At 38.2% G+C, this 27,023-nt stretch overlaps 1 protein-coding gene across 1 annotated transcript; it reads right to left on the minus strand.

Moving 5' to 3' along the window:
* Positions 1-5,270: 5,270 nt before the first annotated feature.
* LOC149089674 (arylsulfatase B-like) lies at positions 5,271-18,005 on the minus strand. The gene is made up of 10 exons (XM_089234552.1): positions 17,868-18,005; positions 17,508-17,667; positions 16,610-16,722; positions 16,411-16,524; positions 16,149-16,289; positions 14,286-14,412; positions 11,197-11,490; positions 8,839-9,101; positions 8,097-8,321; positions 5,271-5,537 (listed from the first exon to the last, which is right to left on the minus strand). The coding sequence occupies exons 1-10, from the start codon at positions 17,967-17,969 to the stop codon at positions 5,403-5,405; spliced, it is 1,674 nt and encodes a 557-aa protein (XP_089090678.1). The 5' UTR covers positions 17,970-18,005; the 3' UTR covers positions 5,271-5,402.
* Positions 18,006-27,023: the final 9,018 nt, after the last annotated feature.

Raw genomic sequence — 27,023 nt, forward strand, 5'->3', positions numbered from 1 at the left:
GGTTATCAAACTCGCATCGACTCTACAATTAACAAGATGGTATTAATATAATTATTTCTGCTTTGAAAGGTGTTTTTGCTGTTATATTGGAGCTTCTACAACGTTCAACCTGACACCTTAAGCAGATACGCATTTACGGTTTTGTGGTCTCTCATGGTTTTTGCCACTCTTCTCCCATTTTCCAGTCTAATTTTCTCGATTCTTCTTTCGTAGAATTCGTAATATTCGTATAAAATATCGTCATTCCTCGGTTTAATGGTTGTCAAACCTTATCGTATCAGATGGAAAATGGAGCCTTTTAGATTTATCTAGTTTTCACAGCAGGCGTTTTCGCAATGCTTGGATGAGAAGTGGCCATAAAAAATAAAAAACGTTCAACCTTCCTGACGTTTTCTGCGCATTTAGTGTCAAATAACTGAGTTTTCAGAATACACTACATAGCCAAATGTCTGTGTTATTTTTCCAGTTTTTATTCATTTTTAAAGTTTCTACGGACTTTTTGCTCACCCTGTATGAAGGCGCGTATACACTAGCGCGCGGATCATGCAATGGAATTGGTTGTTCAGTAATTTGTACGGTGCTGCAAACGATTCCTGAGCTATTTTCACTGGACCCACCTGGAATCGGTTTTTTCAACGAACACAAAGAGATGTGGAAATTGGGTACACAACGTACCCAAGAGCAGATTAGAACCGCTCCAGGGAGTCGTGCGTTGCAAGTTCGGCGCGCTAGTGTATACGCGCCTTTACAATATCAAGTAATATAAGCTCGATGGTAGGACGACTTGACCTGTTCATACCAGGAGACTGTCCATCAAAAAGGTGCGAAAGCTAAAGACTTTCTTCACCAATTCCGACACGAAAAGAATTACAAGAATTCTTTGAAAAGCTAACAGATGGAGATGTTGATGAGGGGAGCGACGATGACTACTTATATAAACCCCCCCCCCCCCACTAATGCTGAGATTGCCGGGGAAGTATAACTTTACAGCAGTCTTTTTTTTTCCTGAAAAATGTTTTTGGTAATTTCAATTGTAAAAACAATTTTACTTTCTTCTAAATTAATACTTTAACTACATGAATGAAATTTGTTCAAAATTATTTGATAAACTTTTCATACATTTACAAATTTGTTCAAAATTATTTGATAAACTTTTCATACATTTACAAATTTGTTCAAAATTATTTGATAAACTTTTCATACATTTACAAATTTGATAGCAGTGCCATCTTGTAGCTACCAAAGAATACTATCCCACACGTGCATTCATTTTTGGGGTAGGACGCATCGAGCTTATGCAGGGTGGGCCAAAAAGCCGTAAAAATAACAGAAAACGGTTTGCAGGGTTAGCATCGCTAGGTCACGGGAATTTTTTTGAGACGGGGGGGGGGACAGCTGATAGGTGTCACTGACGTACACAAGTCTAGAGGCACACATTTACAATTTCGAAGACTTTAAAATTCGTTTTTCTCAAAATCTATATATATATATATATATATATATATATATATAATTTTTGTTGCAGTCATTTTTCTCCCTGAACCCTTCAAATGTTTTCTACAAAAATTCCGATTTTCATCGCTTATTTTTTGCTTATAACATGAGGAGTTTTCTGTAACTTCCGTAAAAATTGGTTGAAAATCTGACAGCATACATGAGATATATTGCATAGAAATTTATAATTTGATCATTCCTTATTCAATGAGATATGAGGAATAGTAGATAATTTTTAATTGCGCATGCACACGAAATATCTATTTTATTTTTTCATAATTTGAGATTATCTGATATGTGTGGAGAATGTAACGTATAAAAAATTCCAGATTTTTTCTAAATTCAGAAAGATATACGCAATATCGTGGGCTGTAATTTAAGTTACTGGCTGAGAGTTATTTTGATTATTTTCTGTCATGTGATTATTTCGTTCAGTTTCTTCATCATATACGTGTGTTATGTTCGAGATTTCTGTTATATAGCATCAGACACATATCTTTGTACGTTCGCATAAAATTGTGGGCATATTTATTAAATAATTAAATAACATAAACGACTGTCAGTTGTAACGACATCCCGGTTATAATGTCAATAATAATAGACTTGCTGCGCTGATCACCACTGAGAATAATATTGAAGAACCTTGCTTATAATATCGGTGAAAATGCCACGGACGTGGATATATGGACACATTTTTCGTTGTTTTATGGCGTTTTTGATACTTAAGGGTACGTCCATAGTGCACCGCTTCCCGCTTCTCGCTTTATTGCTTAAATCGCGGCAGTTGTAGAAGGCGAGATGATCCCGCGCGATTCTAGCCGGTGGTGGTTATAGTGCACCGCTCGCGGGAGCGTCTGCCTGCATGGGCAGTTGGCATCATGGAGCTATCACGTGGGGATCTATTGTGTGTTTTTGTTGACAACAAAAAATATTTATTATAAAATTAAACATGAAAGAATGACGAATGTACATGAAATTAATAGGACTCGCCTTGAAGTTGCAATGGGTTTAGTGTAATCGCTAATTATAGTAAATTAATTAATTGATGATAAATCAGCGATTTCGCTTTTAGTGCCACAACAAATTTTCGATTAGAAAAACGAAAATTAATCGTTACAAAATTCCGTTTGATTAAGTTTTATCGTTAATTAGTTTATATTAATGATAAAACTAAATCATGATCGATAATTAACTAATCAACTAATAACGATAAAACTGAACTGGCCGATAATTAGTTAATTAACTAATTAGTTAATTAACTAATTAGTTAATTAACTAATTAACGGCAAAATCCGTTGGATTTCGTTTTATCGTTAATTAGTTTATTAACGATAAAACTAAATCATGATCGATAATTAGTAACGATAAAACGAAATCCAACGGTATTTTGATTAATTAACGATATCGTTTTCATTACGTCAACTAATTAACGATTAGTATTAACAATAATTAGGCGTCATAAAAACTCCGTTGGATTTAGTATGATAATTAATGATCCTTAATTAATTAACGATTTCGCTTATTATGTCATAACTAATTATTGATTAGTATTAGCAACAATTATCCATCACAAAAACTCCGTTGGATTCAGTATAATCGTTAATTAACCTTAATTAATGATTAACCAACGATATGGCTTTTATTATGTCATCTAGTTAACGATTAGTATTAATAATTAATCGTCACAAAAACTCCAATTGGATTCACTATAATTGGTAATTTTCTTTAATTACTTAATGATTAACGATTTCGCTTTTATTATGTCATAATTAATCAACGATTAGTAATAACGATAATTGATCGTTACAAAAACTCCGTCGATTTACTATTCCATTATAAAACGAACACTTACAGGAAAGTATCCGTTCAAAACTGCAAGCGGTGAGCCGGTCAAGCGACAAAAAGAAATAATAATTCATTCTGGTTAAAGCGGGTAAAAGCAGTTTGAGCCGGTAAAAGCAGGTAGGCGGGCGCACTATGGCCGCCCCAATGAGTTTTCACGATCTTTTTTCAGCCGCGATAAAGCGAGTAGCGAGAAGCGGTTCACTATGGACGTACCCTAAGGGTACGTCCATAGTGAACTACTCATGATTTAGTTTTATCATTAATATAAACTAATTAACGATAAAACTAAATCAAACGGAATTTTGTAACGATTAATTTTTGTTTTTCTAATCGAAAATTTGATGTGGCACTAAAAGTGAAATCGCTGATTTATCATCAATTAATTAATTTACTATAATTAGCGATTACACTAAACCCATTGCAACTTCAAGGCGAGTCCTATTAATTTCATGTACATTCGTCATTCTTTCATGTTTAATTTTATAATAAATATTTTTTGTTGTCAACAAAAACACACAATAGATCCCCACGTGATAGCTCAATGATGCCAACTGCCCATGCAGGCAGACGCTTCCGCGAGCGGTGCACTATAACCACCACCAGCTAGAATCGCGCGGGATCATCTCGCCTTCTACAACTGCCGCGGTTTAAGCAATAATGCGAGAAGCGGGAAGCGGTGCACTATGGACGTACCCTTACGATGGAAAACAGGAAAAAAGTCTCGCGCTCCGACATGCTCCTATAATTAATATGGCCCTTATACGGGACATTACTATTTTATCCGTGGTTTCGCCTTTTTTTTACTTTTTCCCATTCCGTTTTCTCCGGTATTTTGGGCGAAATTTATTTTAATTGTTAATCTTTACTTTTTAATCTTTCCCCTTTCAAAAATAAATTAAAAATATAAAAACCCCTTGCACAAGGATAAACTTTTATTTTCCCCATTATTGGATTATGTAGATTACCTGAAGACGCATTGAACAGTCATGGTGCTTAAATTTATTTAGATATTCATATTTCAAGAGAATTCGATCCGGCAAAACACATGTTAAGTATAGGGAAAAGAGCGGTTTGTTTGGGCTTACTTGTCAGCCCATAGGGTTGCCACAACGGCTTCAATTTTCGTGCCTGATGTCACCACCTGTTATTCTTTCCTCCATGAACATTACCCCCTCCCCCATGGGCCATCTACGACCATTTACGTATTAAAGGGTCAAACTCACGCCAAACATCAGAAATATGCGCGCCAACTGGTAATCTTGGCAACTTTTATGAAAATCATGTTCAAGCGCAGTGAATGTTTAGAGCGTATCATTTAGGACTAGGATTTTTATGCACTGAAAATGAAACGTTGCTGATTAGTAAAAACAACCTGAAATTCAGGTTTTGCGATCAATCAGCAACGACACTGAATTTTTCTAGCATAAAACATACTAGCAATTAAACAACACTGGTTTGTGGCTGTAAATAGATTAATCATCTGAATCAATGATGGTAACGCGTTGGAAAAATTGGTCCATGGGGGAAATAAATTTTTTAGCGTTTGTGGGAAATTTTGAAAGTTTTTATCAAATAAAAAAGATTTTTTTTTCTAATTTTGAGCAATGCTTTTCTAAAGCTAAATATTTTTACTTATAGATGTGTTGTAACGCACTGCTTCGTTAAGTTCTGGTGGATGCTAGCGGGATTCTGGTTCGATTAATCGAGTCTGATATCATGAAGCTCTCAACCGTCCAACCCCTAGGGAAAAAGCGCAAACCATCCCAAGATGGTCTCTCTGGGCTGTCAGCAGTCATGTCTGTCTGTCTGTGGGTGCTCGGAGGGCTTTAAGGTTTAAAACCGTAAAGAAGATATTGTTAAAAATTGAAAAAATCCTCCAAAAACCACAAGTTAGTAGAATAAAACATGAAGTTTTATTTTTTAAGCGCACACAAATACTTGTACATTCAACACATAAATAAAATGGCCGGGCTAGCTCAAGTCGCAGATTTATACATATTTTCTGATTATTCGTTGACAACTATTTTGCGCAATACTGTACGGAAGACGGAATATCAATCCGACTATTGGTCGGGAAGCCACGGTAACCAGGCACCTCCTGAATATTTCGGATCAGCTCTAGGATCGAATTTTTTATTCAAAGGATTAATGGAATCTTCGGAATATTTTTGAAGCAGGTTCTGCAGCTCTTTCGTAACCTGGAAGAGTAACGAAATAAGGAACATCAAACAACTGTAAATGCTGCAAAAAAGGTTGATTCAGTTATTATTACGAGGCCGTGAAAGAAATCGGATTTATCTCAAAAGAAGCGAATGGAAATCCCAGAATGGAATTAGCTTCAAGAAAAAAAGGTGATCAAGTTATATCGCAAGTTATTATAAGTGTTGCCGCTAAAGCTCGAAAGCCGTTAATGTGCACATTACCTAGGTAATCTGCAGATTAACTGATATGATACCTAAATAATCTGTATAATAACTGATTTCTGCACTTTAGCGGTAGCAGCATATCGATTATCAAGAACTACAGTTTGTTTCACAAGTTTAGGCATGTGGCGGTGCTGTTGGCAAGAGTACGTAGGTGCTGGCATTCCAATATCATAAATCTGTCAACACGTCGTTTTCGTGACCGCCCCTTTTCTTTACTTGTATTTCGCTGTTTTTGAGAGAAAAGGCTTTTGTTTCTTGCAGAGTCAAGATGTTATTTTCGATGTGTCAGTTTATTCTCATTTCTTTTTATACGTACCATGTGTTTCGTCAAATTAATAAACTTTATACTTAGCCGTTATCTGGAATCAAACAATTATTGTGGAGTCAAATTTGAGCTATCTATGGATAAATCACCACTTCAATTTAAGTGTCAGCACTCAACTTTCTACGGCAGTTATACATCCATAGGCACAGTAAGAAAATTGCAACTGAAACAGAAACTTAGATGACACAAACTAAAAACGTCTTGGGATTTATTTGCATACACCCACATGGCTGTATATACATTGTATTAAACTTCGAAAATATAAATAAATATGTAGAAGGTGTTCCATACTATGAAAAACAAGTGTTTCCACAAATCGAAAAAACATGATTCCAAGTTCCTATACCACACACAAAAATATTTTACATATTTGATTTACTTTAGCATCAGAAGATCACTTCAAATGCACTTTTTTTTTATGCACAGAACAGGATTTTGTATACTTTTTGGATACAAAGAAGCTATGATGGCTTTATGGCTGCTTTCAGCTCCACAACAGTTCGGTAATCTTTCCCATTGCCAGTTATGATTGGGATAAGATAGCCTCATACATTCTATGTTGGATTAAGTTCTGGCTAATCCAAACAAAGTGAGTTCAGCTATAAAAGCTTCGACTTCGTAAAAGTAGAAAGATGTATTGGGACTCTATCTTGCGTTTAAATGCCTATTTTTTTCCCCTCTAATTATTTCCTTAAATATGAGCAGATTATACTCACGCCAATTTCCCGAGAATTTTCAGACTCCTAGAAAAGACACAAAGTTCTGTCCGCTGGAGTAAAATACTCTAAAAACAGTTCCAGACTTTCATGACCATTTGCCCGTCATAAACGTATGGACTTTAAGCCAAGTTTAATCATTGGTTTTTTAAACGTTGATTTTAGCGAACCATTTTCCCCAAAACGATGTGATCGACAGCTTTGGTTTGATGACGAATTCCTGATGCCTAATTCAGTGATCAATGCCATCTTCTTTTATCTAGAGTAGAGACGTTTTCTTACCAAATGCTTTTCTTACAATCACTTCTCTATAGTCGCGGTACTTGGCCTTACCCATCGTTATTTTGGCTTAGAATCTATATTACTGGCTACCACAGGGTGAACACTTAATACGGATCGTTGTAAAGCATTCTCTAAATTTCGTTAACACCCTTGCCTTTCATTTTCAGCTTCCACAGTTTACAAACCTGTCTTGGTATTTCGATGACGTGACATTTTTATTTAGAGATAAAATCTGTTATTCTGCTTTTATACCACACGTCTGACACGTAATCTTGATCGTCCAATCGCACACAGCCATCAATTTGCGTAAAATTAAATGTATATTTAATCAAATTTTTGCAATTTAGTAGTATGTATATGCAGCCTTCTGTGTGTTTGTAAATAAAATCTCAAGAGTTTTTTTTCTTTGCTGCATTATCTGGTTCCCTGCAATTTACTTACTGCATTCCCGATCAAGAAGATTTATATGATTTACTTACATCTATCATTATTAATGCGATTATAAATGGTTTTTACACTTGTTCACTGGCGATATGCCTGAATGGCCTATGCTATTAACATATATAACACAAGACCTCCGCGCGAAGCATATGACGTCATTGAAGAAGGTCATCTCACCTACAGCCATTGGATATAGCAGGACGACGCATACGCCATCTTTATCCTTTTTTGTAGTACATTCAATTGTTATTGGTGAGATGACCTTTTCCAGCGACGTCACGAGCTTCGCGTGGAGGCTTTCCGCTATAGATGATGTTGCTTTTGCACTTGCTCGTGTGCATACGCTCGTACATTTTTTTCAAGCCTCCAGTGATGGGAAGCGTTATTATTTTCTTAGAACAATAAAAATAGTGGTTCCCTGGAGACACCCGAGTCCCCCGGAATGCCTATATGAAACACATGCTGGGTGTCTTTCGTTTCCTATGACTAATTGGGAAATGCTCGAGCCGAGTTTCGATTGTGAAACTTCTATGGGAAATTCCAGGGTTATAGGAAATTCAAACTTACTTGCGGTTCCCTCCTGGCTATATTGGTGAATTCACAAGGGTCTTTTTTGATGTTGAAAAGACAGGGGGCGACCGATGGATCGCAGTTCTCGTAAAGGTTCTTCGGCCTCGGTCCGCAATCGATTTCCACTCTACGTTCTCTGCTTGGGATGTATTTGTAGTCATCACCGAACACTCTGGTCAGAACTTCTACTGTCTGTGCGTTTTTGTACTGGTCTTCGATCTCCTGCAAAAACAAACTCAATTGTTAACTTTTTATCTAGACTGTTTCATGGTATTGAACTCAATACCGCTCATACCAGATGCGGAACCCAGTGCGAAAATAACCAGCTGCATCTTAACATTTTCGTTGCACCAAAAATTTTCAGGTCCCCCTTTTACCTCGATTATACATATTTTATGGGGGGGGGGGAAATAATTCCAGAAGCGAAGAAAGAATTTCGGAAGCGAACAAAGAATTAATTTTTCCACAGTTGATGGAAATTCCAAATTAACGAAAGAAAAAGTTCTAGAATTTTAATGAAAGAAACAATTACAAAAGTAATGAAAGAGAAATAATTCCAGAACTGATAAAAAACTCAGAAATAATGCAAGAAATAATTTTAAGAATTGGTAAGAACCTCCAATAATTTACTATGAGTGCGGGGCCTCACAAAGCGTGGGTCTGGTGAGACTGCACTCGTCGCACACCCCTAAGGGCGGTCTGGTTGAATTTTGATTGGTTGCGCTCTGCTGATACTCACATTTTCGGAGGGCAACGTGTCACCAACATTTTCCTCGGATTCCGTCCGCGGCTGAATCATCTGTCCATTTTGGTCGAACCAATTATCTAAAGTCGCATTCCACGATCCAAGGACCAGCTTATAAGGCCCTCTCCTGATCGCACTTACGTCCCAGATCGGATCGATGTTATGGAGAATCGTATCCCTCCCCGAAGGACTGCCTTCGTTAAGAGCTTGCCATTGGTTTGCGCCATCTATGTCAAGCAGGTCACTCACATTGCCTCCTGCGATGAAAAAGAACAAAACTTGACATTTTCCGAGTGCAGCCAACAATTTCGTCAACATTTCATCGCTACGCAATTCACCGAAAGGAAAATTTACCAACATAACAATTCACACTAAGAAAATTCACCGACATGACATTACATTGCTAGGAACATTCACTGACGAAAAATTCATCGCCGAATTGATATAGTGAGTAAGTGGATGAGTATGTGAGTGAGCCAGTGAACAAGTGAGCGATTAATCAAATGAGTTAGAGAGTTAGTGAGTGATTGATCGAGTGAGTCAGAAAGTTTGTAAATTGGCAAATGAAGGAGTCAGAAAGTTATACTGAGCGAGCGAATGAGTAATTAAGCAGATGAGCGAAGGAGTGACGTAGTAGGTACGTGAGCAAGACATGACAAGGGCTCTGGCCTTGAGGGGATATAAGCCCTTCACCCTGTTGAATATATAAAACTCACTCCCTCTGTCACCCACACATTCCCTTGGTCACCCATATTCACTGACTCAGTCAGACTCGCTCAGATGTGTGTGTGTATGTGTGTGTGGTTACTGTTCCACTCATTCACTCGGTCACTCATACGGTCACTTGCTCGCTCACTCTGTCACTCACCCATTTATCGGTTCGCTCACGCGGTTTCTCAATCACTCACCTACCCACTCATTTGGTCATTTATATATTCGCTTACTCAGTTGGCAACGTATTCATTCCCTCGATCACTCATACGGTTAGTCATGCGGTCAATCATAAAGTTACTCGCTCTGTTAGTAATTAATTTTTGCGATAACTCACTCATTAACTCATATTCAGTGATTCACTCGTTCACATATTCATTTAATTGCCCATTCACTCGTTCACTCAATCACTAGTGATGAACTGTAGTCGATGCGTTTTCCGTAAATTAACATTTTCGTGTCGATTGAAGAACCGTAATCACATGTATTTAATGTTTTGATGTGCACTCTGTTTGCAGAAATGAGGACATTGCATCTTGGAAATTATGTTTCTCACTAGCTACATACCACAGCATCTACACACAGAGTGGTCATAAAATAACTTTGCCGGGATACAAGTCGCTAGAGGCCGCATAAATCGACTGATGCTAATGAAATTCGAGATATGGGCGTTTCTCAGAGAATGAATGAAGAAATGAAAAGAAATGAAATGAAAAATGAAAACCTCTCTCACGTGGTTGCTGTAACAAAAATTGTTGCTCAGTAACAAAATTTCGAAATAAAATCAAATGACAACTTCATTTTCATTCATTGCAAAATGACCAGCGCAGTAAAATTCATGAACGGCGTTGAAACGGTACCTGTAGCACGATAAACGCCAGCGCAGGACACAGGCAAAGAAGGAACATCTCACTAAAGGGTTGGTGCGCTAACTTCTCGGTCGGTCAGATCTGCAGTAAGTCTCCGGCCGAGTGATTAGCGCACCGACCCATGTGATGAGATCTTTCTTTGTCTGCGTTCTTCGATGGCGTTTATTGTGATATAGGTACCATTTCAAAGCCATTCATAATGTTTTACGACGCTGATCATTTCGCAATGCATAAAAGTGCGCGTCGCTATTTGAATTTTATGAAATATTGCTGCTGTAACCGTAACCTCTGGAGCTAGGTTTTTGTTTCTTATTTCATTTTAGAGCGCATACTCTGAATGGCATATTGGTCACAGGTTCGAGCCGGGGGCCGAATATAGATGTTTTCCATAATGAGCTTGAGGTGACTCTCCCCTTCCCCATAAATGGCGCTTAAATTTCCAAAAAGACTCCTCGTAAATCGACAAATTTTATAACCACCCCTCTATGTTTTTTTTGTTCAAGCTGCAATAAATTGTCCTTGTTGGTTTCTCGAAGGAACTAGACAGTCCCCCCCCCCCCGCCATCCGGGACAATATACTCACATCACCTAGTGTGATAGACCCTGTGTCTTTCAGTTCCTATTACTACCATTACACTTACTGATCCTAGGGGGCAACCATCGATATATGGCGCCTTCATTGCCCACCCAACTCCACTAGTTCGAAATTGCCATATGGCGATATATGCCCAGAGTTGGTGTGCGGTAAAACATCATCACTAGCATTACATACCAGCAAACGTGTATAATGTAGGTAGCCAATCGGTGATGTGGAAGAGCGTCTCGTCGATCCTACTCTTTTTCCTGAGGTTGGAGCTCCAGACGAAACCATTTGCCCTGACGCCTCCTTCCCAGAGAGTGTATTTGCATCCTCGCAGGGGCCAGTTTGATCCCGAGTTGCCATCAACACTTTGTACAGCCGCTCCGTTATCGGTGGTGAACGAGATCAGAGTGTTGTCCAACATACCTGATTTTTCGAGACTTGCAAAAACGCGTCCGATGGCTCTATCCAGACCATACAACATCCCTGAAAGAGGCATAAAAAAAACTGTGACCATTTTGATGAAGTTCATAGGTTTCATACAGTAGTTTGAGAGTCATGCGCGCGCGCGCGTGTGTTGTTAGCGTTTCGCCAAGTGACCGTTGGCGCCTGATGGCGTTGCCAACACAACGCCAAGCCCGTCCAGGTAGAAGAAGAGCTGGCAGGCGAACGATGACTTTCTCGTGCTTCTGCTTCTTTCTGGTCGTGCTAGCGAGCGGTCAATTCGACCTCGCGGTCCTTCAAAAAATCAAATTGTAACTTACAATAGTCCAGTCCTTAATCCACTCTCGATGATCAGGGAAAACTAAAAATTATTACTAAATAAAATTCAGCAACTCATCGAACGTCTGAGGAAGGAGGAGAATAGTTCGGGCGAGCTCTAGAGATCGCGAGATGATCTGTGATACGATGTCTGGAAGAACCACGAGGTTGACGGAGACTCCATTATCCCGACCTCCCAGGAAGAGCAGGACAATCGAAATATGCTGCCGGAGACAGACGATCTGGTGTTCATCCACTCTGTACTCGAGACCATCTTTCACAGCCCGTGATTCGGGGCTGTCACCCAAAATCATAGGATCACCTCAGTGAAGATCCAATGCGTAATAGAAGAACCCCATCATCTCCCATCTGAAATAATTATTATTTGTAATCCGCCAGGCCTGGTAAGGAAATATTTAATACTGAGATCTCTTTGGGGGTGGCATTCAACGACATGGTTTTTTTAAACTGTAGTCACCATTTTTGGATAAGGGATCAACATAGATTGGTTAAAAACCTGAATTTTACCAATGCATGTCGATCTCTCATAAAAAAATTGTGACTATAGTTTAAACCATAGTTTCCCAACCTTTTTTGTCCCATCGCCCCCTTCTTCAGAAACTTTTTTCTCCCATCACCCCCCCCCCCCAACGCAATCTAACCTATAGGATCCTATGTTAAACCCGTGGCTACAAACCCCACCCCCGGATCATTCCATCGCCCACGCTGGGAATCACTGGTTTAAACCATGTCGGTGAATACCCTTAACTAGTTCATCCGTTAACCCAATCTGAAATGTAACTAAAATTGGTGATTTTATGTGTTAAATACAATGTGTGATTGAAAACTATTTTCTCTCACTCGACTCGTTTCCGACTTGATTTAATTGTGTTTTGAGTTTATTTTAAACTATACGCACGAACTCCCCCCCCCCCCCCAATGTAGGGCTTCACCCTCCACAACGTGTGTGTGTGTGTTTACACAGATTCTTTCTCCGATTAAAGACCTTGATCGAAGATCCTGTGAATTTATGCCTCGAGTAAGTTCTGACACTATGAACAACGGAAATAGTAAATGAAGATTTAAAATACTGTATAAACGTATTTACTTTTTGGCACATAATGGGTGTCGTCTTTAGAGGGGGAGTAGAGCATACAGACCCGTGACAACCAAACCGCTCATGTGGCCCGCGAGAGATAATCGAGTAACTTAATTAGAGCTCGTGGCACGTTTTCAGATTACTTCGGTGACTTGAGGTGCATTTCCACATTATTTCGGTTGAGCGTTTACAGATCATTCAAGTTTGCCAAAATGCGCCTATCTAGATCACTTGAGCGACTCGTACCCCATTTCCAAATCATTCGAGCCAACCGCGGCACACCTACTTTTCACCTAAGTGGCACATGGTACGGACGAGGGTCAGTTGCACTACTCCTAAAAGCTATCAATCAAATCCGAGCGTCAATTGCACTGGGCTTCCCTCTTATCAGGTGGGTTAGAAAAAAGTTATCTTTGAACAATTGGTATCAGCAGGGAAGTGAAGAGGGAGTGTCCAGTGCAATTTGGCCATATATAACAAGAGTGAAGCAGTGCAATTCGATAGCCACGCTTATCTTCCAGTGCAACTGACCCATCTCCCACGGAACATTTGAAGTTTAATTAAGCTACCCGCTGCATATAGATCATTCAAGTGGCTCTTGGCACATTTCTAAATCACTTAAATGCCCGCGACACCTTTCCAGATCACTCAAGAGCCCTGCGGCATACTTTTAGATCACCTGCGCTTAAAAAAGGCAGCTGGTGGCCTTTGTCGTCTACATATATGTATATACACACACACACTCCCAGGAAGGAATTTCCTGTCTTCTCTGTGGCTTAGAGGTAAGAGAACTCGTCCGGCATATGAAGGGCCGGGGTTAAATTCCCGGTAGAGATGATTATCCAAAAAAGAAATCCGCATCTTCACACAACTTCGTTTTCTGTAAACCTTGCATGAACAATGGGGAGCGACATCGTGTCGTATAATTTCGTATCTTAAACACAGTCAACGCTAGCACATGTGTTTATTTTTCGAGTGAGGCACGCTGACCGGAGACTAGGGGGAAAATATTGCCCACAATATTCCCCCAGTACGTGTGTGAACGAAAGCGAACCATCGGCTAAGTTGTGATAACGTGAAAATAAATAAACAAAGCACATCAAAATTTGTTTAAAAATTTTTCACTCGTTAACCGAAGTTGTGTTGAGTTTGAATTATCATTGGTTCGTTTGTCGTATCCACATCGACATAAGGCCGCAAAAGTATGATGTTATGACAAGGTGCCATCGTAGCACAGAAAGAAACAGACGTGTTTTTCCAAAATTTTGGTCCCGGTCAACCCCAATATTTGTATGTATTTGTGTGCAAAACCATACCCCGACTTACATGGATTCGACTCACGTGGTTATTGTCGATCCCACCTATCGCGGAAACTCATGGTATTACTGTAATCAAAAACAATGGGCAAAAAAGTGCGCACCTGCAAACTTCCTCCGTTTTGGATCCCGGATGTGATCGAATTTGGCGTATTCATCTGGTGGGGGCTGCAGTGGATGGTGAATGTAACCGGAGTGAACAGCTTGATATCCCAGGTACATGAACAGCGGCTGCATCAATGAAACAAAGAAAGACCAAACTAGAACATACGAATTAATAATCATAAATAATCTCTGCACAAAAAACATATGCTACCGATCGTTCTCTCTCTCTCGTCAATAGGTGAGCGTAACGATGGATGGTCACTGTATAGTCTACCAAAATTGTTTGACTACGTAACCAAACCAGAGATGGAAGCACTCAATTGCGCTGCTCTTACAACAGTCTTTTCAAAGTATGCGTCGTGGCTCCTTGGGGATGTCGTCAAACTTTGTCGAGGGATACACGATGAACTACTACTACTAGTTTACCATACACGTACCTCGTACACATTCCTCTGCGAAATTTCTCGCGAATCGGTACATAGCGGAATGTGTTGTGTCAGAATTGTGCTTGTTTCGTGTTCTGCTGCCATCTGACTTCCATATTTTAAAGTAAAGAGGGTAAATGATTTTTCGCTTCAAAACATGGAAGACAGACAGCAGCAGCATCAGCAGAACACGAAACAAGCACAATTCCGACAACATAAATGCGTTAGGGCCGTACGTCACGATGAACTGGACATATGGATGTGTGTTTGCCTGTTAGTGCTTTGACATTGGTTCTTTTATGAATACATTATACATTTTGAAGAGCAGCAGATAAACGATAACTAGGCCGGGGAAGCTATACGGGTTGCAAAAGTTCGAGAACCACTGTCTTACAGGATTTACCCCAAAGCTGTTTAACGAAGAATAATTTCTAAAAACCTTTGTCAGGGACCGCTCTGTGGGGCCTCTGATAAACATGGATGAAAGCTCAAACAGTGTCGACACCTCCGACTAACCCATACCGTCGACCGGGGTGAGATTGTCCCCTTCTAGATGGCTTTGTGCCGTCTGAGGGAGAAAAAGTTTCAAGTTAGAGTTGTCGGTTTTAAACATGCTGGCAATTGAGCTAATAAAGGAACCATTTGACTGAGTGCATCCAAGTCTTCAATATGTCACACAAAACTTGTCGAAATTGAGTGTTGTCCAGATGGGAACACCTAGTGTGCGTTACAGTACACACCAAACACATTCAGGTTTATTCTGGAAGGATGACTGTCTCAAAGGGAATATTTCTTGTAAAAGAATAAGGTTTCTAATAAAAACACAAGGGCACTCCAAGCTGGGGTGACACTATCCCACTCAAACAAAACAATTAACTGAATAACTGATTGAACTTGATGGAAAAGGTGTGAAAACGAATCGTTGGGATCTCGTCATCACTGAAAAAATTTCGAACTTAAAAAAAATACAGTTTACGTCGTAAAAAGTCTTGCCGCAGAGAGCAACAAGCCTACAACGGCAAAACCTTCAAACATTACATTTCACTCATAGTTCAAAAACTATGTGGTAGATGGCAGCACTATAGCAAGCATTAAACAGAAACAAGCTTCCCGTTAGGTTCACAACACTGACACACACATTCCAACATGTACCAATTCGTTAGAAGTTCCGCAGAAGAATATGGACGAGGCACATGTGTGCTTAAGTAGTAGTAGTAGGAGGAGGAGTTTACGTCATATAAATGAGCATAACTCACCAAAAGGAAAATTGAGATAGTCACCCTGGTTGACGGTACCGTGAAATTTCATTTTTGGGCAGAAAGATCCGACGAGACAGATGTGATGGACGAAAAAACTGCAGAAGAAAACTCAGATATACGATCTACATAACATAGGGAGATATGCTTATATTATGTATAGGAAGTTTACTCCACATACTTTACTGGTACTGTTATGAGTTTCGATGATTTCGATGGCTTTGTTCGTGAAGACCTCAGTCGAATAATTTCCGGTGTACTCCCAGGGCACCCTCTCTTTGGAACCAACATCGTCGTGTAGATCGTACCCTATTGTATTGTACTATACAAATAAAAGAGCAGCAGAATTTAAAGCCTTGGACATTTTGATACCAAATAGAGCACAAAATTGAAGAAAAATTCAATAACTTTAAAATACATTGATATACCAATTAAATTATCACCTTGTCTTCGGATAAGTGGGTATAATAGTCCTTATATCCGGTATAATAGCCGAAAAATGAATCGAATCCTTTCCTTGTGGGTATGTGGTCTCTCGTGAAGAACCCAAGGTGCCACTGGAATCAAAGAGAATGAATATTAAGATAGTAATATTGGGATAAACCAAATTATTCAAGCTATAAATAAGAGTGAATACGTCACCTTCCCTATGGCCCGAGTCGTGTATCCCAATTCCCTGAAGTACTGTGGCATAATCGTCACATTGGAGGGAAGTCCCCATGGTTCACTGTTCATAATGGCGAAATGTTGCAATCCTGAAGAAAGAACGGACCAAAATTATAACGTGAATGCTTTCTCGTGCATAGTTTTAATTCTCTGCAGATAATTGGTTTGTTTCGATCCGTGATATATTGTATTTTAACGTGTGTATATATATGGATATGGAACTCCTTTTTGCCAAAAATTGAGTCTCAAAAATGGGGGAGGTAAGGTTATCTTATACATGGATAATACAGTGTAATATAGATATTTCTTTTTAATACAAGATATACAGAAGACTGGATGTTGTGAAGATATTTATTATTTTAAATGTTAATTTTTTAAGGAAGGAAAAACTCATCTCTGCCTCTACCGGGAGTCGAACCCGGGTCCGTAGATTGCCGGACGAGTGTTCTGACCACTAAGCTAAAGAGGAGATAGAGATTTCCCTTCGCTAGAGCGTATATGTGCCGAACGGAACCGTGCAATGGACGGTGAACCGATCAGCTAATAGCTCATGGACGACGAGCCACCGGATGGCTATATATATGACATGAATGTCGCTCTCCACTTGTTAATACAAGATATACTGAAGACTGGATGTTGTGAAGATATTTACTATTTTAGATTTTAATTTTTTGATTTTTTTTTAATTTTTTTTCCTTCCTTAAAAAATTAACATCTCAAATAATAAATATCTTCACAACATCCAGTCTTCTGTATATCTTTCATTAACAAGTGGAAAGCGACATTCATGTCATATTTCTTTTCAACTTTTTTCTCAAATTTCAAGCCCGAAAATCAGGGGCCTCCTTATACACGTTAAAATACGGTATGTTACCTGTTCTTATGGAATATTGGCCGCTGAATAATGATCCTCTGGATGGCGTGCAAATAGGAGACACGTAATAGTTGTTCAAGATGATCCCGTCTTTTGCGAGTGCGTCGATGTTCGGAGTTGGGATCTGATACGAACCGTGGAAGCTGACGTCGTTCCACCCCTGCGTATTTTAATATGCGTATCAGTTGTTAGAAAGCATTTCTTAAAAAAAGAAAGAATATCGATTCGAATGGAGACACACATAGTTAGAAACACCATCGTTGTTGGCTTCGGTTACCCGAAGATTCCGAATAGATTGGCATGATGGATATGAATGACGCTCCTGATTAATTGATAATAAAACATTGAAGAGGTACTCACCATGTCATCGGCCACTATGAGCAATATATTCGGTTTGTCGTAGCCCAGAGAGATTCCGAATAAGGTGAAGCTGCATAAACAGGCTACCACTTTCGTGTTCATGATGAATCGTATTGATTGTGCTGCGATTGATGGAAAATTTTTCTGGAATAGTTTGTGATCGGTTACATATAAGTAGGTCTCTAAATTCTGTAATTTATGCACATACTACAGTGGCATATCATGTATGAATTCATATAATCTTATAATTTTGTTTCCAAAATACAGCGTCAGTACAGACTGGTCGAAAGAAGTGACAGGACGTGGGTTCGCTTCCCAGCAAGGGCAGTTGAATTTTCTCTTTTCAAAAAAATATATATATACCTTCGCAGCTGCTTACTGTTAAAAACCTTTGTATGGATAGTGGGGAGTGACGTCATCCTGAGATAAGCCGCTATCTGGTGGCATCAGGAGCAATTGTGAACTTTGGCCTGAATTGTGTCCGACCGTCCATATGCGGTCCGGTTCAGTGCACACGAGTTCCAAGGAAAGATTGAGATATTCGTTGCCTCTGAAGTCTAATGCGTTTACACGGAAAGTAAATGGATGTGGGTTCGATTCCCCGATGGGACAGCTGAATTTTATCTCTTTCCAGAAAATATATCTTCGCATCAGCCAGCTGTTAGAAACCTTTGTACAGACTGTCAGTGCACAGATTGTGATTTTCGATAACCGCTAATGAAAACTATCATTACGATCACTCCGTCATTTGCGTATTTTTCGCTCATCTCAGCTCTTTCTTTTTTTTTTTTTTGAGGAATTGAAATTATTGTATTAACTTTAAGCGATTGTGATTTTTTTTCCTCAGCCCAAATGTATGAAGGAAAGACTTTTTTCTGCATATTAAGCTGAGGTAAACTGAAAAAGAAAAGTTCACTGATGTCCACCGGGAATCGAACCCAATTCTTATTACGAACCGGGCAAGCGCGCTGTTCGTACACACTACAGGAGACACAACCATTCCTTCCTTTTTTTTTTTTTTACGCACTGTGGCGTGACGTGCTGAACTAGTCTTTCTTTGATTAAAGCTTGGATAAGTTAATATATATATATGTATTCTTTTTGGATATGGGGATCGGGTTGCGCTATGGCGGCCGCAGCGTTGTCGGTGCGAGAGGCGGGAGCGTTGTGGGAGATTGGAAGGGACGTCTGGCTCTCGGAAAGGCTGTGATGTTGAGGCTCATTTTTCCGCTATAGCTCACCCAATTGGGTAAAGGGCAGAAAATCTAGTTAAGTAGTTAAATTTCAACAGGAATGCCGTTTTAACGTTTGCAGAGCGGCCGCTTCATGTTAGACCATGCATTCTTTGATGACAATTGTTTGTATTGGTGTGTACTATCACCTCTTAAAGTTTCCCCCCCCCCCATCTTTTCTGAATCACCCTGTATATACACATTGAGCTATGAAATGCCAAGGGGATGTCATTGAAGGCGGTGAACGTTTCTCCAACTGTTTCATTTTCTTGAGTCTCTCAATCAAGATGCAGATTCCTTACGCGGTTGCACGTACATTAGAGAAGACGGATTGATCATCGTCCATGAAGAGACCGGTGAGCTTTCTTGACCTTTCTTATCGGGCGCATATAATCTTTAATTCGTATGAAAAACATCTTTCAAATCCTTGTATCAGTTTTCTTGTGCGTCAAGGCCGACTATTCCCCGATGTCGTCAACGATTTTGTCGGTCTCGTTCCGGTATAAATCGTGCAGTTTATGGCATTTGAAACATCTCGGACCATCACAGTACAAAAAAAGAAGAGGATAAAGAAGTCAAGAAACGATCGTAATGATGATGCCGAGCAGCCGCCGCATATCATCTGCATCCAGGGTTCTCAAACTGTGCTCCGCCAAAGATTTCTTACTGTTCCCCGAAGAGATTGGAAAGCAAATAAATCCTTTTTCCCAACCAAACACAGTTCAAAAAAATTTACATTCATACTAGTTTAAAGCTGGGACCTATTTTCTTTTTTTGAATAAACGAAAGCAAATGTTTTTAATATTATAATGCATGTATTATCGGAGCAAACATTGGGGATTATGTTTTGAAAGATAATTCCAGAATTAATGAAAGAGATCATTTCAGCATTGATGAAAACGATAATTCAAAAATTAATGAAAGATGTAATTCCAGAATTAATGAAGGATGTAATTCCAGAATTAATGAAAGATGTAATTCCCGAATTAATGAAAGATGTAATTCCAGAATTAATGAAAGATGTAATTCCAGAATTAATGAAAGAGATAATTTCAGCATTGATGAAAGCGATAATTCAAAAATTAATGAAAGATGTAATTCCAGAATTAATGAAAGATGTAATTCCAGAATTAATGAAAGATGTAATTCCAGAATTAATGAAAGATGTAATTCCAGAATTAATGAAAGATGTAATTCCAGAATTAATGAAAGATGTAATTCCAGAATTAATGAAAGATGTAATTCCAGAATTAATGAAAGATGTAATTCCAGAATTAATGAAAGATGTAATTCCAGAATTAATGAAAGATGTAATTCCAGAATTAATGAAAGATGTAATTCCAGAATTAATGAAAGATGTAATTCCAGAATTAATGAAAGATGTAATTCCAGAATTAATGAAAGAGATCATTTCAGCATTGATGAAAGCGATAATTCAAAAATTAATGAAAGATGTAATTCCAGAATTAATGAAAGATGTAATTCCAGAATTAATGAAAGATGTAATTCCAGAATTAATGAAAGATGTAATTCCAGAATTAATGAAAGATGTAATTCCAGAATTAATGAAAGATGTAATTCCTGAATTAATGAAAGATGTAATTCCTGAATTAATGAAAGATGTAATTCCTGAATTAATGAAAGATGTAATTCCTGAATTAATGAAAGATGTAATTCCTGAATTAATGAAAGATGTAATTCCTGAATTAATGAAAGATGTAATTCCTGAATTAATGAAAGATGTAATTCCTGAATTAATGAAAGATGTAATTCCTGAATTAATGAAAGATGTAATTCCAGAATTAATGAAAGATGTAATTCCAGAATTAATGAAAGATGTAATTCCAGAATTAATGAAAGATGTAATTCCAGAATTAATGAAAGATGTAATTCCAGAATTAATGAAAGAGATCATTTCAGCATTGATGAAAGCGATAATTCAAAAATTAATGAAAGCGATAATTCAAAAATTAATGAAAGATGTAATTCCAGAATTAATGAAATGTAATTCCAGAATTAATGAAATGTAATTCCAGAATTAATGAAACATGTAATTCCAGAATTAATGAAAGATGTAATTCCAGAATTAATGAAAGATGTCATTCCAGAATTAATGAAAGATGTCATTCCAGAATTAATGAAAGATGTCATTCCAGAATTAATGAAAGATGTCATTCCAGAATTAATGAAAGATGCAATTCCAGAATTAATGAAAGATGCAATTCCAGAATTAATGAAAGATGTCATTCCAGAATTAATGACAGATGTAATTCCAGAATTAATGAAAGATGTCATTCCAGAATTAATGAAAGATGTCATTCCAGAATTAATGAAAGATGTCATTCCAGAATTAATGAAAGATGTCATTCCAGAATTAATGAAAGATGCAATTCCAGAATTAATGAAAGATGCAATTCCAGAATTAATGAAAGATGTCATTCCAGAATTAATGACAGATGTAATTCCAGAATTAATGAAAGAGATCATTTCAGCATTGATGAAAACGATAATTCAAAAATTAATGAAAGAGATAATTCAAAAATTAATGAAAACGATAATTCAAAAATTAATGAAAACGATAATTCAAAAATTAATGAAAGATATAATTCCAGAATTAATGAAATAGATCATTTTATCATTGATGAAAACGATAATTCAAAAATTAATGAAAGATGTAATTCCAGAATTAATGACAGATGTAATTCCAGAATTAATGAAAGAGATCATTTCAGCATTGATGAAAGCGATAATTCAAAAACTAATGAAAGATATAATTCAAAAATTAATGAAAACGATAATTCCAGAATTACTGGAAGATAATTCCAGAATTAATCAAATAGATCATTTTATCATTGATGACATAGATAATTTCAGTATTAATGACATAGATAATTTCAGTATTAATGAAAGAAACGAATCCAGAATTGATGAAAGAAATTATTTCAGAAGTAAGGAAAGAGAGAGAGAGAGAAATAATAATTAATAAGGGAAAATATTCAAGAATTAATAAAGGAAAATTCCAGAATTAAGGAAGGAAATTTTTCAGCATTAACGAAAGAACTTATTCCAGCGTTAATGAAATTGCTCCAGTATTAATGAAATACCGTAAATAATTTAATCTTTTTTTTAATCTTTACATAAGTTCGCTATCGTTTTTTTAATCTTTAAAACGCAATGTTTAGAGACTGAACTGTACATTTTATAGGGAAATTACCAGGCAGGAACAGTGTTTTCACCGAGTCACGTGATTTCCTTGCATTTAATGTTGACCCCGTCGATGTGGCTCGATGATGTCACCCAGCGTTAAATTCTAAATTTGTTTCGGAAATTCAAAAGCATCCAGAGTAAATAATCATCAGTTGAAAAGGTATTCAAAAAAAGACATCACCGAAAAAGCATTCAATGAAATTGCGACCGAATTTCACCTCACAGGTAAATACACAATTTTTTTATTTAAATTATAATGAAATCAGGGACGTCGGAAGCGTTTCGAAACTTTGGGTGCTCGTTTTTAGTTTTATATCGGGAATTTTAATTTCTGAATCAATTTCCGGGGTACTCGGATCCATGCAACAAAATTACTGTGGGTGCTCAAGCACCCCGGCACTGACGCCACTGAATTAAATGGTAAACCAGGCACTTTAACTTTTTCCGGGGTGGGGGGCAAAGAACATATACTTACTGAATGTATATAAATATATATATTTGCATATAAGTATATATATATACCATTTCTAGTGTATTTTTGAAAGCCGAGAGGGGTCTATATCCCCCCTCCCCCGACCCCCAAATGACCATCCTGTGGTAAACATAGTGTTTTGTTAGCAAACGACAAAGGGAAGGATGTCTCAAAAGATGGGGCGTCACGAAAATTAGATCTGTTAAAAAATTTCAGGAGTAACCAAGTGAATTTGCCAAGTAGGGCCTCACAAAAAAACACATGGCTCGGGGGGGGGGGGCGGGCCTGATACTCTTAAGACAGCCCTGGGAAAGCACCTCTAGGAATTTTCAAAATACGGTCTACTTTCACAGCATGTACCTAAACAAGTACATGTTCTATAGCAGTGGTTCTCAACCTTTTGGGAACCGCGGCCCGGTGAATCAAATTTCTATGAGTCTACGGCCCGGTCTGGAATAGCTTACTCTTTCATAAGTTAATAATTAACAAACAACCAATTATCTTTTGATTGCGAGCTAACCCTCTTTAATTGAATAACAAATTTAAACCATTTTAATTAGTTGATTAATTAATTTAAACCCTTTTAATCAGTTGATTAATTAATTTAAACCCTTTTAATCAGTTGATTAATTAATTTAAATCCTTTTAATCAGTTGATTAATTAATTAAAACACGTTTAATGAATTGAATCCATTATTATCTTATGGAGTGATGCAACCTTTTTTTTTCGGTAAAGTATTAATAACATGCAGACAAACATAAACGAAACGTTTTATCAGCAACTGCAGTAAACATCCTCATTGCTTAGGCGCCGGAACCTGGGTACTGAGGCTGTTTGAGCGCCCCAATATATTTTACGACGTGGCTGAGCCACCAATAATCAATATACAATGCAACGATCCACCCCCCCCCTCCTGCATAAGGGCTTGAAACCGTATATACGGGACAAATGGCAACTTTCAGCCCCCCTCAATGTTTTCTTCATTTCGGTGCCTCTACCTCATTAAAAGATTCGATTGGTCATACATAAATCAATCTAAAAATAGTTATGAATAAGTTTTCATTCATAGTGGGCAATGGAATTTTTTTGTGCTGACATCGACGCAGCACTTATTTATTAGCACTATTTTAATAACTTAATTAGTGTAAAATATATTTTACGATCGAACTTTGTATTTAATCTCAGCTAGAAAGAATATAATGATATAAAATAAAAATGTATATATTGTAACTCACCATAAAAAAGTCCACTGAAGAGCAGAAAATTGTTCAGTTTTGGGCGAGACACTCTTTTCGGTATATTCACGATAGATGCTTATGTTGAATTGCGTAACTTGATAAATTGCAAAACTTTGATCGCGATTTTTCTACTCTAAAACTTAAACTTTTCTCTATTTTTTAACAAAAATTTAGATTTGTGAACCAATCCACACTGGAAAAGAAATCAAAACAAAAACCCTCGCAACGTAATTCACTGCGTTTTTGCAAAGAAAACAGTATTTGAGTTATCACCAGTAGTTATGTGCACCTTGATGACCAATTCAAAATATACTATGTTCTGTGTGCAGCAGGTGTTTCACTGATTAGTCGCTGACATTTGCCACGCATATGTAAAATACTTCGTTCGTTTCTGAGAACACATACTAAATCGTTACAATGACTGCTAGAGGTTTTTGCCACTGGCCATAAATAACGGGTCCTTTATCTTTATCTGAAACCGACTATAGCTCAGGCCTACCCCAATGAAGTGATTTTCTGCCTTTTACCCAATTGGGTGAGCTATAGCGGAAAAATGAGCTTCAACATAAGAGCCTTTCCGAGAGCCAGACGTCCCTCCCAATCTCCCACAACGCTCCCGCCTCTCACATCGACAACACTACAACGGCCATAGCGCAACCCGACCACCATATCAAAAAACAAAAAAAAAATATATATATATATATATATATACACACACACACACACATATATATATATACACACATAAATATTAACTTATCCATGCTTTAGATCAATGTGTCGCGACAACAGTCCTCGGTGGAACATTGTCTTCACAGTAGCATGGCAAATATTCAAAATCAAAAATGTACAACAGAGAATTTGGAAAGCTTTAATTCTCACGCTGGTGGGCCCTAGTGCCAGGCACCAGCGGGTATCCTCAAGAAAAATATAGAAATTCTCACGCTGGTGGGCCTTCCTAGCGGCAGGCACCAGCGGGTTTCCTCTAGAAGGATATAGAAATTCTCACGCTGATGCGCCACCAAGCGCCAGGCAACAGCGGGTATCCTCCAGGACAGCAAAATAAATAACGGGTCCAATGGTCGAAGGTGGTTTTCTATAATATTGCCCGGAAATTCCTAATCACTCACAATTATCCCCTTTTGAAGTTATGCGACTTGGTCAATGGCGAGTGGCACAGATGTTTTTCCAGTCTCCAAGGAACGTGGGATACCGAGTGGATGGCATTATTGCCTTCAGGACATTTTCTGTGGTGCCGACAATGGCAAACCGTGAACACGCAAACAACAGGGTCATCTGGTTGTCAACAGAGAGTCCCGAAGCAGTAATATACACTGCTGGCCACCAAAATTGCAACACCAAGAAAGGCAAGAGATATCGCAACAATATTTATTTTGTAGATAACATGTTGACCAAGCATCAAATGATAAGGAAGGACAACTAGCTCCAACACCTCGGAGATGTAGCGCTGGCTTTTTAAAGTACCGGCAATGCGTACTAGAGGAGTGCGGGAGTGATATCCAATACCGCCCCATACCATAATACCCGGTGCAGGACCAGTGTGGCGGTGCATAACGCAGCTGTTCAGCATCCTCTCTCCACGGTGTCTCCAGACTCGAATCCGACCATCGTGGTGTTGCAGACAGAAGCGTGACTCGTCAGTAAAGACAATTTCATTCCATTGTGCCGTCCACATCCTTCTTTCATCGCACCATTGGCGGCGGAGACGTCTGTGGTTCTGCGTCAAGGGTAGACGAAGCAATGGACGTCTTGCGGACAGACCACTCTGCTGTAAACGGCGTCGAACGGTACGCGCAGACACTGGATGATGCGGTACAGACTGAATGTGCTGTTCTATGGTTCGTGATGTGGCTGAGCGATCCGTCACTGCCATACGCACAATACGCCTGTCATCACGTGAAGTGGTGCACTGAGGTGGATGCGATCGAACACGTCGGTCCGTCGTACCCTCCTGCATCCAACGATCACATATCCGCATTACAGTTGTTCGGTTTCGTCCAACACGACTACCGATTTCCCTGAAAGATAATCCACAATCTCGGTAGGCCCAAAGCGGCTCAAGATTAAGCGTGCCCACTTAATGTTAAATTTTGATGCAAAGTTGGCCACCTGGCGGTAAGCGTACGAAACTGGGGAGAGGCTTGACCACGCCCTCATCTATTTTGATTGACAGTTCACCACCCTTTCCTCCTCGCTTTCTCCACCCCTCCCTTTTCCCTCACCAGTTTGATATTGTGTATTATTTAAAACTCAACATGTTCGAAGAGAAATTACATTATTACTTGTTTTCCGGATGAAGAAATAATTTATTTGTAATACACCCCGGATGGCTCTTTAAATGTTAATCTCTGAAGATGTTTGAAGAATGATTAGAAGAAAAACAATCTCACAACAGGTAGATTATTATTATACAGGAATTATCCGGGAGGAAATGTGTAAAATTTTAAAAGAATATTTGAGGTGTGCAGTAAATTAAAATTGATGGTTGCGAGATTTACTAAATTATTTCGTACCCCAGAAATATATCTACATAATACTGATGGAAAAAATTTAGAAACTAGCTTAAGGTATAATTACTCCTTACAATTTCAACTGGATGCCTACTAAATAGTAAAATTGATAAAATAAAAATTAGGAAAATGCATTAAATGCACAACCATTAACGTACTGAATGTATTATGATGCATTGGCTATGACATCAATAAGCAGAGCTGTCCCAGTCTATTTCCAAAATGAAAAATGCTAATGATTTATTCAAAATTATATGGAATATTGAGGTCATTTTCTAATTAAAATATTTCATACAAAGTTTAACAATTTTAATTAACTTGTGATTTAGTAATCCATGTTACAGTGCATAACTTCATACAATGATCAAATGATGTGTGTGTTTCATTTAAATAAATTTCATTGAACTCAGAACTCCACTCACATATACGTATAAAAATTTGCCATTGTCTGTTATTGTAAAAAAGAAAAACCACG

Source organism: Pholcus phalangioides, unplaced genomic scaffold (genome assembly GCF_987345545.1).
Source record: "Pholcus phalangioides strain wild (caught in Gottingen) unplaced genomic scaffold, Ppha-v1.0 ptg000001l_1, whole genome shotgun sequence".
Taxonomy (NCBI): domain Eukaryota; kingdom Metazoa; phylum Arthropoda; class Arachnida; order Araneae; family Pholcidae; genus Pholcus; species Pholcus phalangioides.